Below are 20,618 nucleotides of genomic sequence, written 5' to 3'. Positions count from 1 at the left end.
ATCTGAATACTGGTTCAGCGCTCTAGGGATGACTTTGGCCTGAATTCTGAGCATCTGATCTGCGTCTGGATTTATCAGTTGAATTTTGGATCATGATTCTGGACTTGAAAGCTGGACCTGAATGCTATAGACGGATTCTGAAGTGCATTTATGGGACTATGTTTTGAACCTTAACATGTACTCTAGATCTGAGCTCTGGATCATATTCCTAGACCTTACTTTTGGATCAGAATCCAGGTCTTGAAATTTGATTCTTAAATCAAGACATGAGTTTTGTATCTGAATTTGGATCATTGACCTGAATTCTGGACCTTATTTCTAGATTTGAATTCTGGACTTTAATTCAGAACCTGAACCTGGTCTCTAGACATATATTTGGAACCTGAATTCTGAACCTTTCTTCTTGATCTGAACTCTGAATATGCGTTCAGCAGCAGGATTCTGAATCATAATTTTTGACCACGATTACGGATCAGAATCATAAACAAACCTTTATTCTGAGTCCTGATATTTATTCGCTGAATTTTTTAACCTGAATTCTGATCCTGTGTAGTGGAGCTGGATTCTGAACCTGAATTTTTGACCTAATATTTTAACTTGAGCTTGTGTTCAAGGACTGAGTTCTGGACCTGTATTTTGGACTTGAGTTCTATACATGGATTCGAGAGTTGGATTCAGGGCCAACATTCTTGACCTCAACTCACAACCTGGAACTGAATACTGAACCATGAACCGAATTATGAACCAGGACTCTGGAACTAAGTTCTAGATCTGGAGGGGGATTCGAGAACTGTACCCTGGATTTTCGTTTAAGGGATCAATCAGAGTTTGGGACCTGAATTTTGGTTCTAAGTTCTGGACCTAAATACTGCAACTGAATTTAGAACCGGGACTCGGACCTGGATTCTGGGTCTGAATTCTATACCTGAAACCAAATTCTGAACTTAGATAATGAAAGTCGATACCTGATTTCTTAGTTTAGATCCTGGAACTGAATTTTTTACATTGATTCAGCATCTGAATCTCAGGGCAGAGTCTTAGGATACTTAAGAGCCTCCATTCTGAAGCAGGATTGAATTTGATTTATAGAAGTAATAGGAGTGCAGGATTTTTCATGTCTCGAACACACAGCGGTGATGTCAGTTTGCCAAAAATCAGCAGTGAACTTTTCTTCAGTGAGTTTTTTGATTGCTTCTCTGTCTGTCTTGAAGTATTCTCCACAAGTGTCACGCACAAGTATTTCCGGATGCAGATTAGTTACTAGTTACTAGTTGCTCTGCTGTACTTTATCTCCATCGACATTTGATTCCTACAAGCTTTACGTTTTATGTTCAATCAACAGTTCCCATAGACATATTCCTAACTTCGTTCGTACCGTGTTTTACGATGAAACTTCATCGTTGACTTTCGGAATCGGTACCACAACCAATCGATTTATAACCGTCACAAACTACACATCCATATGGCAGTAAAATTAACAATCACAAAATCGTGTCGTAACATTTATGATCTCTTCGTCGGAAGAACTGTCGATAAAGAATCGGGGTGGAGCAGGGCTACAAATTTACTGTCATTCGGTTGAACAATGGCGGCTAACGAATGCACGCTCGAACTACGAAAGTTGATTTGAATCTGGGATCACTAGCTGGGATCCAACCGAATCCCGCTTTCTCCAATATCTAATCGAGAGGAAGTCAGGAAGCACCACCAGAAGAACGATGACGATATGGACGATATTGAGTAATAATTCACCCAAGTCAATCATGTCCGTGGCGATCGTCCGGTGTGGGGAGGGGAGGGTAGGGGGACACCGCCCAGTGCTGCCAGTAATGGGAAACACATCACTCCTTCCTTGTCTGGCAGGTGATTGGTCGCCCGGTTGGTCATTTATTTCCCGGCAATCTTTCCATTTGTATTCCGCCCCGTGCCGTTCGCTGCCCAGCGCGCCAACGTTTTCCGACAGAAATTTTTGCACCGATTTCCACTTCGCATCCGAGGTGCTCGCGCGAACCGGAAACGACCAGAACGATAACTCCAGGTCATAACTCTTCTGTGTGTGGAAATTTGTTTCGCTTATTATTTATATCCGAGTATCGCTCACACTGAAGGTACCTCAGAAAGAGACGGAGGGAGAGAAAGATAGAAAACGGTCAAGAAGTGGTGTGCCGTTTCCCGCCCCTCCCCCCTTCCCCACTCACACATGCAATCAACGATTCTTTCTTTGGGTTTGTGCAAATCGAGAGTAGACATTATTGGCTTTTTGTTCGTGTTTGACAGTGTTGCTAGTTTTATTAAAGATCTCGTTTCCAAGCAGAGCACTATAAATCAATCCACTCTGGCAGCACTGTCAAAAAGATTTCTCCCCGTGATGCTTTCTTTTTATTTATTTTTTTTCATTTCACTCGGTGCTCAGTTGTCTTACGAGATTGTACTTTTTCTCGGTGCTTTATTGCATTAGATGAAATATTGCAACCGTCGGTCTCGGTGACCGAGGAATGAAAACAAAAGCTCCCGGAGTATGGAACACAGCACCGGCCATGATTGCTGGCAATCCCAGCTGACAGTGGGCACCGGAAGGAGGAGGAGGAGGAGGGGGACGACCCGGTAGTTTGATAGTTGTAGCATGCGAGATAGACAGAACTTTCGGTTGGTTGGTTTGGTCGCGTTTTGCCGTTTTGTGCCGGGGTGAAATTTATGAATGGTTTTGCGATGTGAATAAGGGGCCCGGCACCAGCACCCTGAAATGGAACTACGAACGCCACTATCTGCTGGATTCGGGAGGGGATTATTCAACTTCCAGTTGATGTATTACTGCCTTTTGCTGCTGCTGTCTCGGATTGCCTGGGCAGGAATCGGGAAATTGAAAAAAGATGAACTGCAGCAAGATGAGAAAGTGAAAAACTCTACGAAACGAGAAACCCGGTCTTGGAGCTACTTCCGGACGTGACGCAAATCGTTCGGAAAATTAGTCAAACGTTTTGTCTTTTTTTTCGTCTCTTTTTTGGAGGTTTGAGTAGATTGGATTTCCATTCGATCCCAAGTGCGATGGGGTTTTCCTGTTGCATATTCATAGCAAGACACTGCAAGGTTTTGACGCAGGACTACGTGTTTGATTTAGTGCCCCGCAAAAAAAAATCGGGATATGAGAATCAATTTTTCTGGCTTTGAAACAGTGCACAGATCGATGGTACGCTGCATCGCATTACAGATTGACCAATTTATGATAGTAATCCACATGATTTGGATTAACTGCCGAATACGTTCTTCGGTTTACAGATTTACTTGAGCTGCGAGTTTTTTTTATTGGAAACAATAAGTGATATGAAATAGAAACAGATTGGATTTGCTACTTCGATTCTCGCGTTACCTGCTGGATAGGTATAGAAGGTAAAAATTTGATCCGTTTCATTTATTCCAGCCTGCGTTGCAGTTGACTGAGCAGGACGATTTAAACAGTGTACCATTGGCACGTCATTTTGGATGGTATTTAGGTTCAGAATGCAAGTTCAGATCCAACATCTGGATGCAGAATCCAGGTCCAAAATCATGGGTTATAGTCTAGGTTCGGAATCAAAATTCAGGCCCAAAATGTTCTAAAAAATTTAATAACACTTAAGAAACAATAAAAAAAAACCTCACAATCTTAAAATAAACCATAATAAAACATAAAAAATAAGGAATTTAAAAATACTCAAAAAACTAAAAACCTAAGAATATTAGGAAACAATAGAATTCATTAAACCTTAAAAAACGGAAAAACTAAAATAACAAAACTTCGTAAAACCTAATAAAAATTAATAAAACTTCATAGCGCTTAATAAAACTTCAAAAAACTTCAAAGACTTGATAATTCAAAAAAAATAACCTAATAAAAGTTTGAAAACATGAAAAACTAAATAAAACGTAAGAAACAAATAAAAATCTTATAAACCATAGAATCTTAAAATAAAACATTAAAACATAAAAAATGAAAACATTAAAAATTAAGGAGTTATAATAAACTCAAAAAACTAAAAAACCTAAGAAATCATCAGAAAGTTGAAATAGCATAAAAACCGTGAAAAACTTGAGAAACTTACATAAATTCGAGACAATAAAATTCAATAACCTTAACAGGAAAATCTATGATAATAAAACTTCATAAAACCTAATAAAATTTAATAAAACTTTATAGCGCTAAATAAAACTTCAAGACTTAAACTTGATAAAACTAAAACAACATAATCAAAGTTTAAAAACATGAAAAACTTAATAAAACTTAAAAAACAAAAAAAACTAATAAACCTTAGAAAAAATTAAGGAATTTAAATATACTCAAAAAACTAAAAACCTAAGAAAACTACTTAAAGTTGAAATAACATAAAAACCGCGACAAACTCGAGAAACGTAAATAAATTTGACTACAATAAAATTCATTAACCTTATTAGGAAAATCTCTGATAATAAACCTAATAAAAATTAATAAAACTTTATATCGCTACACAAATCTTCAAAAAACTTCAAAGACTTAAGCTTGATAAAACTAAAACAACCTAATAAAATTTTAAAAACATGAAAAACTCAATAAACTGAAAAAACTTAATAAACCTTAGAATCGTGAAAAAATATTAAAAACAAAACATTGAAAATTAAAGAATTTAAAAAAAATCGAAAAACAAAACAACCTAAGAGATCCTCAAAAAGTTGAAAAAACATTAAAACCGTGAAAAACTTGAGAAACTTACATAAATTCGAAAACAATAAAATTCAATGACCTTAACAGGAAAATCTATGATAATAAAACTTCGTAAAACCTAATAAAATTTAATAAAACTTTATAGCGCAAAATAAAACTTCAAGACTTAAGCTTGATAAAACTAAAACAACATAATCAAAGTTTAAAAACATGAAAAACTTAATAAAACTTAAAAAAACAAAAAAAAAACTAATAAACCTTAGAAATTTAAAATCAAACTTGATAAAACATAAAAAATTAAAGAATTTAAATATACTCAAAAAACTAAAAACCTAAGAAAACTTCTAAAAGTTGAAATAACATAAAAACCGTGACAAACTCGAGAAACTACAATAAAATTCAATAACCTTATTAGGAAAATCTATGATAATAAAATTTCTTAGCCCCTAATAAAAATTAATAAAACTTTATATCGCTAAATAAAACTTCAAAAAACTTCAAAGACTTAAGCTTGATAAAACTAAAACAACCTAATAAAACTTTAAAAACATGAAAAATTTAATAAACTGAAAAAACTTAATAAACCTTAGAATCGTGAAAAAAATATTAAAAATAAAAACATTCAAAAATTAAAGAATTTAAAAAAAACTCAAAAAACAAAAAAAAAACCAAGAAATAATCAAAAAGTTGAAAAAACATAAAAACCGTTAAAAACTTGAGAAACGTACATAAATTCGAAAACAATAAAATTCAATGACCTTAACAAGAAAATCTATGATAATAAAACTTCGTAAAACCTAATAAAAATTAATGAAACTTCATATCGCTAAATAAAACTTCAAAAAATTTCAAAAGACTTAAGCTTGATAAAACTAAAACAACCTAATCAAAGTTTAAAAACATGAAAATTTTAATAAAACTTGAAAAACAAAAAAAACTAATGATCGCGCAATCGACCCTACGTTGTGTTTTCTCCTATCGATTTACCGATCCACTTCAGCGGAATAAGGAAGCGGAATATATCGAAACGATGTTCACCGCTTGACGGCCAGAAAACTAATAATCTTTATTCCAATCGAACACAATTAATTTACCTACTAAGTATCTAACTCGAGTAACAGTGTATGTGCGGAACAGCTGAAAATGGAATACAATGTTTATGGCAACTTATCGTTTTACTGGTATTACTACAGAAGCATCTCGATTTACTATCAAATTCAACATCACTGCCTCCTTGAAATGTCATATTTCAAAACAAATCTAATTCACATAATAATTCCTAACAAATTTTGTTTATTTTCAGCAATTTTATTCAGTTGGGCCGGTTGTGGGTTGGTAGCCAGCATTTGTTCATCTTCATCTGCTTCTGCAACTAAGGTTGAGTCCGGAAGTAGGCAGATTTTGGTGATCGGGCGGTTAATGACTCCTCTAGCTGTACGGAGTGAGACAACTCTCACCAAACCATCAGGACCTGGTATTGTTGATACAATTCGAGCTAGTGGCCAGCGAATCGGTGGTTGTAGCTCATCTACGACGATGACCATACTACCGGGTACAATTTGGTCATTCCGCAACTGCATTGTAGTGTCTTTCTGCATCTCCTGTAAATATTCCTTACGCCAGTGTAGCCAAATTTTCTGAACATGCACTTGCAATTGCTGATAATGGTCGAGCCGATTAAATGGAATGTTGCGATGGTCTGGGTCGGGCAGGGCGAGCATGCTGGTTCCGATCAAAAAATGAGCTGGTGTGAGAGCGGCAAGATCATTTGGATCGTCCGACATAGGTAACAAGGGTCGAGAATTCATCATCGACTCTATTTGAGTAAGTATTGTACTGATATCTTCAAAAGACAATCGTGTTGCACCCAATTGTCGAAATAGATGCCTCTTGGCAACTTTGACGGCTGCTTCCCACAAACCTCCGAAATGAGGTGCTTTCGGTGGGGTAAGATGCCAAGTGATTCCTTCTTCGGAGCAAGAGGATGAAATTTTATTAATTTCGCACTGGTTTTGAAGCATAGCAAAAAGTTCAGTAAGCTCGTTTTTGGCACCTTCAAAATTCTTACCGTTATCTGAATAAATGTGAACAGGACGTCCACGTCTGGCTATAAAGCGCCGAAGGGCACAAAGAAAGGCCTGCGTCGTTAAGTCACTGACGAGCTCCAGGTGAACAGCTTTGGTGGCGAAGCAGACGAATACGCATATATAGGCTTTCGCTGGAGAAGCACGCTTATGAATCGGTTTTAGGTAGAGGGGACCGGCGTAATCTACACCAGCGATACTGAACGGACGGCTTGGTACAATTCGATGTACAGGAAGCTGGCCTATCTGTTGGCGTGCAGGTACGGGATTAAGGCGAGTGCAGCGGAAACAGTTCCGTACTGCATGGTGAACCAATCTGCGTCCCTGAAGTGGCCAAAATTCTTCGCGAATTGTTGATAACAATAGTCTCCCACCTGCATGTAGCATCTTGCGATGGTAATGTTCTGCTAGTAAGCGAGCGAATGGATGAAAACTAGGAAGGAGTGCTGGATGTTTCGCTTGATATGGCAATTGAGATAGATTCAAGCGACCGCCGACCCTCAATACTTCTTCGCTGTCCAAAAATGGACTCATTTGACGAATGCGGGATTGTTTAGATAATGATTTACCATCTTTGAGTACCTTTATTTCAGTACCGAAGGCATCTTGCTGTGCAAGACGAACTAGTATCGTTTTCGCTTTTGACAATTCTTCCACAGATAATGATTCAACAGTTTGGGTTGTTAGGGGGAGAGGCTTCGTTCTGGTTCTCTTGCGGAGATTTGTAATAAATCTTGAACAGTATCCAACAACATGTAGTAAGCGAGTGTAAGAAGACCATCGTAGAAATAATGAATTGATTGGTGAAGTCAGCTGTGTCACTGCAACCACACGTCGCACTTCCAGTTCGCCATCAATTGCATCAGGTGGAATAGACACTGGCCAAATGTGTGAAGGTTGTGATAACCAGCGAGGCCCTTGGGCCCATAGAAAACTTTTCAGAAAGTCTTCAACTGACATTCCCCGCGATACAAGATCGGCAGGGTTTTCATGACCAGAAACGTGCATCCATTGACATCCGTGAGTGAACTGCTGCACTTCTGCTACTCTGTTTCCTACAAACGTTTGCCAAGTATTGGGGGGTGATCGGAGCCACTGCAAAGTTGTAGCGGAGTCTGACCAGAAATATGATACAGACACATTAACATCTATGGATTGTTTTATTCGATCATACAAATGAGCAGCTAAAACTGCCGCACAGAGTTCAAGTCGAGCCAAAGTTAGGCGTTTTAATGGAGCCACACGATATTTAGAAGCAAGCAACTGGACTGTTATGTTTCCCAACTCATCCTCACAGCGAGCATAGCAGCACGCACCATATGCAGATTCAGATGCGTCAGCGAAGGTGTGCAGCTGTATTTTTGATTGAGAAAGAAACGCACAACGGGCTACCCTATAGGCAACGATTTTTGGTAAGTCTTGGTGATATTTCTCCCATTTCAGCCGAACCTTATCTGGAACAGGTTCGTCCCATCCTAATGGTAATAACCATAATTCTTGCATCAAAATTTTTGCTCTGACGACAACAGGAGCGATGAGACCAAGCGGGTCGAATAATTTAGCAATGTCGGACAATATGGAGCGCTTAGTTGGTGGATCGTCACGATGCTGTATATGTGAATCAAATCGCAGATAATCTTTTTCCGGCTCCCAATAAATTCCTAACGCTTTTATAGTTTCGTGGGGAGTGAACTGCAATGTAGATTTAGTGCCAATTTGATCTTCATTTAAGTCCTGCAAAACTTCGAGTCGATTGGAGGTCCATTTGCGAAGAGTAAACCCTCCTCTCTGGAGCAGCTCAGCAAGTTGATGGCGTACGAGTAAGGCCTCTTCCACTGATTCGGCCCCCCCGATAAAATCGTCGACATAGAAATTTTTCTGCAGGGCTCGGCGTCCAAGTGGATATGATTCACCTTCATCATTAGCTAGTTGACGAAGCGTACGAGTGGCAAGAAAGGATGAAGGAGCTAAGCCATAAGTGACGGTACGCAACTCGTACGTTTGAATGGGGTTGTCAGGAGAGAATCTCCATAAAATACGTTGGAAAGGGGCATCGATTGGGTGTACAAGCACTTGTCGGTACATTTTCTCTACGTCTCCAACTAGGGCGATTGGGTAGCTACGGAAACGAAGAATTATGGTAAGTAGATCGTCTTGAACAACTGGTCCAACGCAGAGAGCATCATTCAAGGAGTATCCGGAAGAGGTTTTTGCCGAGCCGTCAAACACAACACGAACTCTGGTAGAAGTGCTTGATTCCTTTATTACCGGATGGTGGGGTAAATAATACGCCTTGCAGCAATTATCATCATTGGGTTCTACTAACTGCATATGACCCAGACTGAGGTATTCCTTCATGAATTGATGGTATTCAAATTTCAAATTGAAATTACGCTCTAAGCGTGCTTCTAAATAGGTCAATCTACGTAAAGCGTTCGCTTTGGACTTGCCTAACAAAACATCGAAATCTGGCTTTCGAGGTAAGCGTACAATATATCTTCCTTCATGGTTTCTTGCAACTGTTGTTTGATAGAGAGACTCACAATGGCGTTCTTCCACAGAGAAATTATCCTTAGTTGTCAGATCCTCCATTTTCCAAAACTGTTCCAACGTTTCCTCCAGGGTAATCATGGACACTGCTACTACGTTGCGAGTTGGTGCTGTATTTCGCTTATATGAGCCTTCAGTTGCAGAACCTGCCACAATCCATCCAAATACACTGTCTATCAGAAGCGGTAGATCATTATGAAGTTGCATGCGAGCTGCTGTCGGAAACAGCGCGTAAAAATGCTTGGCACCGATAACCAAATCGATCGGTTGGCATTTATTGAATGATGGGTCTGCTAGAAATACGTCCTTTGGAATCATCCATCCAGCTGTGTTTACATTTTGGGCTGGAAGATCAGCAGTGACTTTATCCATTACAAGAAACTCAATTCCGAAAGAAAAGTTCTCCTTTCTGGACGCGATATGTGTGAAAACTGATTCGCGTATTGGTTTACACATTTGTCCAGCTCCTTGAATAGTAACGTTAACGGGATTTCTTTTCAGACGAAGTATTCGTGCCATACGCTCTGACATTAAATTTGGCTGCGATGCGCTATCGAGCAATGCGCGCGCCGGATGTGCTTGACCGTATGTATCCATCACGTTTACGATGGCAGTGAGTAAAAATACATTTTCTCGAGGGTGTCGAACTGAGGCACTCGTTTCAGCCGAAAGTACCAATTCCGTAGCAGCAACACTAGCTTGTTCACATGGTTCTGTAGCGTTCATTTTAGTGGAAAGGGTAATATTTCTCGCACGTGAAGAACCATCATTGCTTGTTCTTTGGTTATTGCTGGTTTGTTGGTCTAAGTGCAAAAGAGTATGATGGCGCTGATTGCACTTCTTGCAATTCACATCACACGGGCAGTTGCGCACAAAATGATTTCCTTTCATGCAGTTGTGACAAAGCCGCTTAGAGTTGACCAGTTTCTGGCGTTCAGTCATCGACAGTTGGATAAATTTTTCACATCTAGGCAGGGAATGCGATTGGTTGCATACGGGACATTTGATAGATGAACTGGCGGTAGAAGCGTAGGAAGACATGCGAAACTGTGGATGTCTTTTGAAATGATTAGATGATGTACTGTCACTATTGTTAGACGTATTTGAAATAGGGTGCTGATTGACAGAAATGGACTCTAGAACTCGTGTTCTTCTTTGCAGAAATTCTATTAAACACGCATAGTTTGGATTTTCGACAGTCGATGCGTGGTCTTCCCAGGCTTTGAGGGAATCATCATGGAGACGAGTACATAGCAGATGCTCGAGAATGGTACTCCATGAGCCTGTTGGTTCTCCTAGTTGGTGCAGAATTTTCGTGTGTCGCTCGAATTCATCTACTAATCCATGTAAGGTAGCTGCGTTTTCTTTTTTCATACGTGGGACGTCGAAAAGTGCTTGCAAATGTCGCTTTTTCAAAAGATAATCATTTGAGTACCGTCCTTCGAGTGTTTCCCAAGCCAGATGGTAGTTGGCAGAACAAATGGCGATGGACTCAATCAGAGAGGCAGCCTCCCCCTTGACGGCGGCTTTCAAGTAGTGAAATTTTTGAATTGGCGGAACGTCAGCATTATTGTGGATCAGTGCTAAGAAGGTGTCATGGAAGGTAAGCCACTGTTCATAATTTCCATCGAACTCCGGAAGCGAAATGGTAGGAAGTTTGATACCAGAGAGAGCGGAAGTTTGAGGGCTACTAGTGGTAGGAAGCGGAGTCAATTTAGTAAGAAACGAAGCTTTTATTGTAAACAGCCTTGGCTCGAAATTGGCACGAATGGTTGCATGTTGCGCCTTACCTCCTTCGTCGGTAGTTTCATCTTCCAGTTGAGCTTGAATTTCCTCCAGGGTAGTCCACATATTGTTAAGATACTCAAGCCTCAATGGCACCTGTGCCGCATCCCGGTGCTCATCATAATTTTCCAGAAAAGCCTCAGCCCGACCCAACGCATCCATCATGGTGGCTCTCCTTGAATGTAGTTGAGCCAATCTTTGTTCGTCGGCCATTTTGATCGGAGCAGGTTTTCAGGAACAACGAGATCGTCGTAATGTATGAATGGCGATGTTGATCTACAGAAAAAGACCACGGTAGACCCGGAGGAGAAAATTGAAAAGCTTGGAAAGGTACTCACCTTTTCCAAGGCAAATAATGCCTTGAATTTATTATCAAATTCAGGAACAACAAAAGATGGTAATGCCAGCGATGAATAGTTTGTAGTCCGTTAGGTCCACTCAGAAATCTGATGAACTGCGAGTCAAATCGAGATGACGGTGGTGTAGATTGCAGGTACCAAACGAACTCCGAAATTTTCAACAAAGATAATCGCGGAAATAAACCAGGAATACGAATATTGCTTTCCGTTATCGAGATCGTCGAAGCAGGAAACTTGTGCATGCAAAACCAGAAAAACAGAAACGGAAATCTAGAGCGCACCTGATGGCATCTATTAAAATTTGGACAGAAACTAACCTTCTGCCTGATTATATCAGGCCTTGCAAATATTTTCCAAAGAAATACGTCCAAATTTATGATGGCGACGCTCACTGATTCTCAGACGCTGAACGGCGTTGGTAAGATGGCGTTCCTATGTGCATCAAGCGTAATTGTCGCTCAGTGAATCGGCAATGGCGACCGTTTGTAACTGGATCCTGGTCACGGCACCAACTATGATCGCGCAATCGACCCTACGTTGTGTTTTCTCCTATCGATTTACCGATCCACTTCAGCGGAATAAGGAAGCGGAATATATCGAAACGATGTTCACCGCTTGACGGCCAGAAAACTAATAATCTTTATTCCAATCGAACACAATTAATTTACCTACTAAGTATCTAACTCGAGTAACAGTGTATGTGCGGAACAGCTGAAAATGGAATACAATGTTTATGGCAACTTATCGTTTTACTGGTATTACTACAGAAGCATCTCGATTTACTATCAAATTCAACAACTAATAAACCTTAGAATTTTAAAATAAAACATGATATAACATAAAAAATTAAGGAATTTAAAGATACTCAAAAAACTAAAAACCTGAGAAAACTTCTAAAAGTTGAAATAACATAAAAACCGTGACAAACTCGAGAAACTTAAATAAATTTGACTACAATAAAATTCAATAACCTTATTAGGAAAATCTATGATAATAGAATTTCGTTAAACCTAATAAAAATTAATAAAACTTTATAGCGATAAATAAAACTTCAAAAAACTTCAAAGAGTTAAGCTTGGTAAAACTAAAACAACCTAATAAAACTTTAAAAACATGAAAAACTTAATAAACTGAAAAAACTTAATAAACCTTAGAATTTTAAAATAAAACATGATAAAACATAAAAAATTAAGGAATTTAAAGATACTCAAAAAACTAAAAACCTGAGAAAACTTCTAAAAGTTGCAATAACATAAAAACCGAGACAAACTCGAGAAACTTTAATAAATTCGAAAACAACAAAATTCAATAATCTTATTAAGAAAATCTATGATAATAAAACTTCGTAAAACCTAATAAAAATTACTAAAACTTGACGGCGCTAAAAAAAACTTCAAAAAACTTCAAAGACTTAAGCTTGATAAAACTGAAAAACCTAAAAATAACTTTAAAAACATGAAAAACTTAATAAACAGAAAAAAAAACTAAATAAACCTTAGAATCTTGAAAAAATATAAATAAATAATATATATGAATAAAAAAAATTAAAACATTGCAAATTAACGAATTCAAAAAAACTAAAAACAAACATAAGAAATCATCAAAAAGTTGAAATAACATAAAAACCGTGAAAAACTTGAGAAACTTACATTAATTCCAAAAATTATAAAATTCAATAACCTTAACAGGAAAATCTATGATAATAAAACTTTACTGCGCTAAATAAAATTTCAACAAACTTCAAAGACTTAAGCTTGATAAAACTAAAAAACCTTATAAAACTTTAAAAACATGAAAACCTTAATAAAACTTAAAAAACAGAAAAAACTAAATAAACCTTAGTATCTTAAAATTAAACACAACAAAACATAAAAAATTGAGGAATTTGAAAATACTCAAAAAGAATTTCTAAAAGATGAAATAACATAAAAAACGTGACAAACTTGAAAACAATAATATTCAATAACCTTAAAAAACGGCAAAAAATAAAATAACAAAATTTCGTAAAATTTAATAAAAATTAATAAAACTTTACTGCGCTTAATAAAACTTCAAAAAACTTCAAAGACTTAAGCTTGATAAAACTAAAAAACCTAATAAAACTTTAAAAACATGAAAAACTTAATAATACTTAAGAAAGAGAAAAAAAAAACTTAAAAAACCTTAAAATCTTCAAATAAAACGTAATAAAACAAAAAAAATGAAAACATTAAAAATTAAGGAATCATAAAAAAACCCAAAAAACTAAAAAACCTGAGAAATCATCAAAAAGTTCAAATAACATAAAAACCGTTGGAAACTTGAAACTCTTTAACAAATTTGAAAACAATAAAACTCAATAACATTAAAAGGAAAATCTATAATAATAAATCTTCGTAAAACCTAATAAAATTTAATAATACTTCAAAGCACTAAATAAAACTTCAAAAGACTCTAAAGACTTGAGCTTGATAAAATAAAACTAACCTAATAAAACTTTAAAACCATGAAAAACTAAAAAAAAACTTAATAAACAGAACTTCAAACACTTAAAATAACTTAAAAACCTTATTAATGAATAGAAAACTTTAAAAAATTAATAACACTAAAATAACTTAAAAGCTCCAAAAAACAATTCAAAAAACTTCAGCAAGCTTAGTAAGACTTAAAACCTTTAAAAAAAGAAAATAAGAATTTAATTTAACGCAACTTAAAAATTTTATAAAACATAATAAATGTGTGAGTGTGTATGTGTGTGTGTGTGTGTGTGTGTGTGTGTGTGTGTGTGTGTGTGTGTGTGTGTGTGTGTGTGTGTGTGTGTGTGTGTGTGTGTGTGTGTGGGTGGGAATGTGTGTGAATGTGTATATTTGGCCAATATTTTGGAGTCATTTCTTATTTTGTGAGGCAAAGGTACTCAAAAATATGTCTGAGAAATGCATGTAACGTCGAGATCTTTTGTTCCGGAGATAGTAATCTAAAACTCAGAAAGAAAAACAAACGGAACCTACTTCCTTTTCTCATAGGCTAGGCTCTCATAGGCTCCATAGGCTTTGCTATTGAATTTCATCCGGATCCAACTACCGGTTCCGGAGCTACGAGGTGTAAGGTGTTGAGAATTTCTAATCTCAACGTCATTTGAATATTTACCTAAATATACTATCTTGTTCTTATTTGATATTCAAGATTCAAAGCGATATTTTTTTAATACCTTAGTAATATTTATGAGAACATGATTTAAACCACTAGGAAGACTAAAACAGGTTTTTGTTAGTGTCATTCCCATTACAAAAATTAAAATCTCGATCGAAACAGAAAAAAAGTTTCATTCCGAAGACTTTTGCTATTTTGATAATTCGTCGAGTTCCAATGTAGAATCGGATTCGTGTTTTAGGAGGTTATTTTACTGCCATTAGAATGTTTTTTTGGTTACCTCGGAAGTAAAAATGAGTCGTTTCGGTGAAAACGTCTTAAGACGATTCGCTGACTCGATTTCAGATTAAAGAGTTTTATAGTCGGTGGCGCTGGATAAAATTTCCTTACACTTTCTGCTAAGCACCAAGAACTTCCTGATCCCCACGGTAGTGATCATCTACCGATCGTAATCTCAATCACCAGCGGCTCAAAACCATCGAATATAATCAATGTATCGTATGACCTCACACGAAATATTGATTGGAATAGCTATGCGACCTCGATATCTGAAAAACTTGAAAGAACTCAACAACTTCCTCCGGAGGAAGAGTACACGTTTTTGGCTGGCTTGATTCTCGATACTGCGACTCAAGCTCAGACGAAACGTGTACCTGGCGCGAAAACTAACATCCGTCCTCGGAACCCGTGGTGGGACAAAGACGGCACAAAGATAAACGCGGAGAGACGCGGTTACTGGCGTCGGTTCGTAGACGGCTTAACGAAAGAAACATCTATGAGCACTTATTGGAACACAGCCCGGCGAATGCGCAATCACAATACAACGAACGAAAGTGAAGAATATTCAAACCGCTGGATATTCGATTTCGCTAAAAAAGTATGCCCAGACTCCGGAACAGAAGATCACCCAATACAAACGAAACACCTTGTTCGATGGTAGAATTCTCACTTGCGCTCTTGTCATGTAACAATAGAGCCCCGGGGTTAGACAGACTCAAATTCAACTTGTTGAAAAATCTGCCTGACTCTGCCAAAAGGCGCTTATTAAATTTATTCAATAAGCTTCTTGAGGATAATATTGTCCCACATGACTGGAGACAAGTAAGAGTTATCGCCATTCAAAAACCAGGATAACCAGCCTCCGATCACAATTCGTAGCGGCCGATTGCTATGCTTTCCTGTATCCGGAAATTGTTCGAAAAAATGATTCTGTTTCTTCTAGACAATTGGGTCGAGACAAATGGCTTGCTTTCAGATACAAAAATTTGGTTTCCGCAGGGGCAAAGGAACGAACGATTGTCTTGCGTTGCTCTCAACCGAAATTCAAATGGCATTTACTCGCAAAGAACAAATGGCATCAGTTTTCTTAGACATTAGGGAGGCTTTTGACTCAGTTTCCATTAACATCCTATCTGAGAAGTTGCATCAGCATGGTCTACCACCAATTCTGAATAACTTTTCGTATAATCTGTCGTCCGAGAAATACATGTATTTCGCGCATGGTGATTTGTCGACAATACATTATCAGGGGGATGAACGTGAGTCGCGATTTCATTCGTGTTATGTCGCGGCTCATGTCTAATGAACTAACAAGATCTTTTTTCTTTTGTCACTAACTTATTCGTTCCCTCTTCCCCGTCTCTTCTCCATCTCGATGACAACTAATTAGATCTCTGTCGCTTTCAAACATGCTGTTCCCACACCCCCTTTTTGCCACGTTTCCCCCCAATATTTACTTTTTTTCATTCTCTTCCGTAACATCACCATCACCGCCCACGGACGACCGCTCCAGTCGATGACCAGCATGCGGGCCACCCGCCGGACCTTTGTAGCCTGGGGGTGTTTCCCGCGGACCCTCACGGACCGAAGAATGCGGCCAACATAGATAATTATCAACGCCATCTGGAAGACTCGAATGCTAAATTCGATTCACCGGCCAATACCGATCTTCAGCTAAAAGCTGGATTCTCGAGAATCCGCTACCCCGATAATACATTACATAATGATACTATTCTAGTCTTAAGTTAGACGATAATTAGGATTAGAAAATACCCTTGGCACCTTGGAGCTTAAACAGTGTGCCCTAATATTATATTATATTATTGAATAAAGCACCAAGAACCCTCCGAACTGCGCTTGTAGGGCTTCTTCTAAGGCGGCAGTTAACCCAAAAGGCATCCGAATATTGCGCGTTTTAATTGAACAAAAAAGCAACCGAGCAATTGTTTTATTTTCAGAGTGAAAAGACGTGTGCCATTTCCCCAAGTACCTTCAATCAAGAATTACCAGACCGATCCAGCCTCTTTCGTCACCCCCTTTGCGATTTTGCATGGGTCGTGAGTTTTGATCTCGTACGCCAATTTACCGCACAAAAGTGTTTGAAACACTTTTTTGTCAAGCCCCCGCCTGATAGGATTAGGGACATATTTCAGTGCTGCTCGTAAAAAGGCGTAGTCAAGGGAAATTTGATACAAGAGAAAAAAGAAAAACACCCAAAACACACCTAATTTGTCTAACCAACATAAAACGAAAGGGAAACAATATAAATGTTTTCCATTTTTTACTGGGGATCATATACCAGAGGCAGGTCTTATCAGTGAAGCCTGGAAACAGCGACTTCCGTCGTTCGTCGAGGCGACATGCGACGGGCCAGGACGGAGCAGGGTCCGTTTTGAAATTTTTTTTTTAAGTGAACTCTGGTGACGCGCGATTGACGTAAAGTATTTCGTCTCAAATCAGAAACCAAGTCGTACGAAAGTTAAAATTGATTCTGATCCTGACACAGCCGCCGGAAACAGCCGCGCCTGGTCGGTCTTATGGTGGGTATGGCAGCTAGCTCCGAGAGTATAGAGATGTGGTCGACATGCTTTCAATTGCTTTGCTTTGCTTTGCTTTGGGGAGGGTCGGGGAAGTGCCATTTATTTCCATTATCTCATGTGACGCAGAAACAAGAAACACGTGTGCGCTTTGCTTTGCACTAACTGGGCGATGCCACTTGGGAAGTGAGAGGAAGGGGGGGAGAGAGAGAGACAGAGAAATTACTTGTTGTCAAGGCTTGTTGTTTCCGCCGTTTTGGCCATGGGAGTTTGAAATTGGAGGTGAATGAAAAAAAAAATAGGAAATTATAGCAGGAGCAGGTGAATCACTGCTCCATTTAGATGCGATAAAATTCTATCCCAAACTCAAATCTAACTCAAAATAGGCGGGGATTTGCAATAATAAAAAACTCTTTTCAGCGAATTTTGTCGTCGCAAACAGACGGCCGGAAGCTAATCATAGAAAACCGTCGTGAAACATCGTCTTCCCGGGATCGGTTTAAACACACCAAAAAAGCAGACCTCCCCCTCCCCACCGGAACTTCGTCAATCGTGCGGTATTTTGTGCGTCAGCTTGCATACATCAGGGGGCGTGTCTTAAAAGGTAATAATTCCTGAAAAGTACACATTTATCACAAACAAAACACAGCCACACAGAGCTTTCCCATGGCAACCATCAGCCAGCCAGCCTAGCCTGCCTAGACTCCATCCTAGTAGTTCATATCCGTTCGTAGCCCGCCGTCGGAGTTGGAGCTCTGCACTCGCACTTGCAATGTTGTCCGACGGTGTGTCCTGGCCCCGTTACCGATAAATATCGCGCGAGTGGAGCACCCGACCGGAGCCAGCCGGAGGCACCAGTTTTAAAGGACTCCGCTAGGAATGGCACGGATGTTGTGTGTGCGCGCAATCTAGGGCACTTATGCTGGCTGCAAAGGAAGAGGGGGTGAGGGGGCAACTTGCAACGTCAGGACATACCGAGTCCGAGTTCACTCGACCCCGGCCGTTTTCCGTTTCTACGTCGCGCCGCGAGTTTCTACCTAGAACAAGACAAACAGATCGGAAAACATACTGATGATGCTGCAGAACGTTTCGCGCGTTTCGTCCCCGCGAAGGATAACCCGGTTTCCAGCGGTGTTTTCCGGTGGCTCTCGCACACAACGTTCCATATATTGCAGTGGTAAAATCCATGATGTATGGGAAAGTTTAAGAGTTTTCCTATTACTTATTAGTTACTGATATATTGTGTTGTACTTTCCGATAAACATCCTCCCACCGGTATTAATACTCTGCGCTTTCCCGTGCTAGGATTTTTTGTTCATCCATCTATCTATGGTTTGGTTAGTAAGCCAGAGTAATTAATTACCGTTGCTCCCAACGTCGGCAGGATTCCGATTTCGGTCTGATCGGCTCATGACAGTAATCCGTTCAATCAAACTAAATTGAAATTTTTACATCACCATCAGGCGGCAGCAGGACGGAGAGCATTTCGTAATAAAATGTTGCCGGTGATTGATCTGACAGATTTATTACGCCTACCAGACGTCACTAGGGCCTTTCCCCGTACACGGTTTTTCCCACGGTATTTTGTCGTGGTTTTTGGTGCTTCCTAGAGTAACCATTTGGAAATAGGTCAACTGGAAAGATTTACTTGCTTTCAAATTTTATGTAACAAAATAAAAAACACATCGAAGTAAATGGATTAGTAGCAGGATATTTTCCAGTTTCTAAACTCTGAAAAAAATGACGAGGGTGGGTTTTGATTCGAAAACCATGCGATTTGCTTTTCGTACGTTAACAGTGTCGTCCAAAGCAGATGCTCTATGATAACAAATTATGGGATGGAAAACGAAAAATCCGTCCAAGTACCTTCTGATCAAAATTGACTAGAACTGAATTCAAAAAAGAAAAATGTTTTTTAGATTCAATAGGCTTTTTTTGAACCAATACGGGCACTCCAGCGATCAATCCAATTTCCCATACACTTGTCATAGGTCTCGGCCAGTATGGCCTTCAGTTCCTTCAGCGAAATACTTTTTATATCCCCAGTCGAGTTATTATTATTAGCGTTCCCCGGAATGGATATTATAGTTTTGGAAATAAGAAAAAAGCCACAGGGAGCCAAATCCGGCGAATATTGGTGACTGAGCGATGACTTTCGTTTCGTGTTTGGCCAAAAATTCAGTCGCAATCATGGAAAAATTAACAGACTCTCTTAAATAACAGATCGGCTAAAAAGTTCGTATCGTTTCTATGAGAGGGCGCCACTAGAATTAAATCCATACCATTTTCAGTTAGTACCAACCTTCAAAAGATACGTGTATAAATTTGACAGCTGTCTGATTATTAGTTTGTGAGATATTGCATTTTGTGTTAAGCTACTTTTGTTATTGTGAAAAAACTGAAAAAAAAGGAATTTCGTGTGTTGATGAAACACTACTTTTTGATGGAAAAAAGTGCCGCCGATACCAAAAAATGGCTTGATGAGTGTTATCCAGACTCTGCACCGGGCGAAGCAACAATTCGTAAGTGGTTTGCAAAATTTCGTACTGGTCATATGAGCACCGAAGACGATGAACGCAGTGGACGTCCAAAAGAGGCTGTTACCGATCAAAACGTGAAAAAAATCCACAAAATGATTTTCAATGACCGTAAAGTGAAGTTGATCGAGATAGCTGACACCCTAAAGAAATCAAAGGAACGTGTTGGACATAATATTCACGAATATTTGGATATGGGAAAGCTTTGTGCAAAATGGGTGCCGCGTGAGCTCACAATCGATCAAAAACAACAACGAATTGATGATTCTGAGCAGTGTTTGGAGCTGTTATATCGGAATAAAACCGATTTTTTTCGTCGATATATAACAATGGACGAAACATGGCTCCATCACTTCACTCCGGAGTCCAATCGACAGTCAGCTGAGTGGACTGCACGCGATGAACCGAACCCAAAGCGTGGAAAGACTCAACAATCGGCCGGTAAGGTTATGGCGTCTGTATTTTGGGATTCGCATGGTATAATTTTCATCGACTACCTTGAAAAGGGAAAAATTATCAACAGTGACTATTATATAGCATTATTAGAGCGTTTGAAGGACAGAATTTAAAAAAAAACGGCCTCATTTGAAGAAAAAAGTATTGTTTCATCAAGACAATGCACCGTGTCACAAGTCGATGAAAACCATGCTGAAATTGAATGAATTGGGCTCGAATTGCTCCCT

The 20,618-nt window shown here is 38.8% G+C and overlaps 2 protein-coding genes across 12 annotated transcripts in view; both read right to left on the bottom strand.

The window, feature by feature from the left end:
* Window positions 1–20,618, bottom strand: part of LOC131426183 (disintegrin and metalloproteinase domain-containing protein 33) — a 1,149,595-nt gene that overhangs the window by 807,750 nt on the left and 321,227 nt on the right. The gene's annotated exons all lie outside the window — the stretch shown is intronic.
* Window positions 5,614–11,307, bottom strand: LOC131428457 (uncharacterized). Its single transcript, XM_058592423.1, has one exon. It carries the CDS (start codon window positions 11,305–11,307, stop codon window positions 5,941–5,943), a length of 5,367 nt encoding a protein of 1,788 aa, XP_058448406.1. The 3' UTR covers window positions 5,614–5,940.

The sequence above is a fragment of the Malaya genurostris genome, chromosome 1 (assembly GCF_030247185.1).
Source record: "Malaya genurostris strain Urasoe2022 chromosome 1, Malgen_1.1, whole genome shotgun sequence".
Taxonomy (NCBI): Eukaryota; Metazoa; Arthropoda; class Insecta; order Diptera; family Culicidae; genus Malaya; species Malaya genurostris.
This window is presented reverse-complemented; position numbering and strand designations above follow the sequence as displayed.

What these genes read in the sequence shown, in the direction of transcription:
- LOC131428457 (XM_058592423.1), bottom strand. Translation starts at nt 11,307, where the DNA reads ATGGCCGACGAACAAAGATTGGCTCAACTACATTCAAGGAGAGCCACC.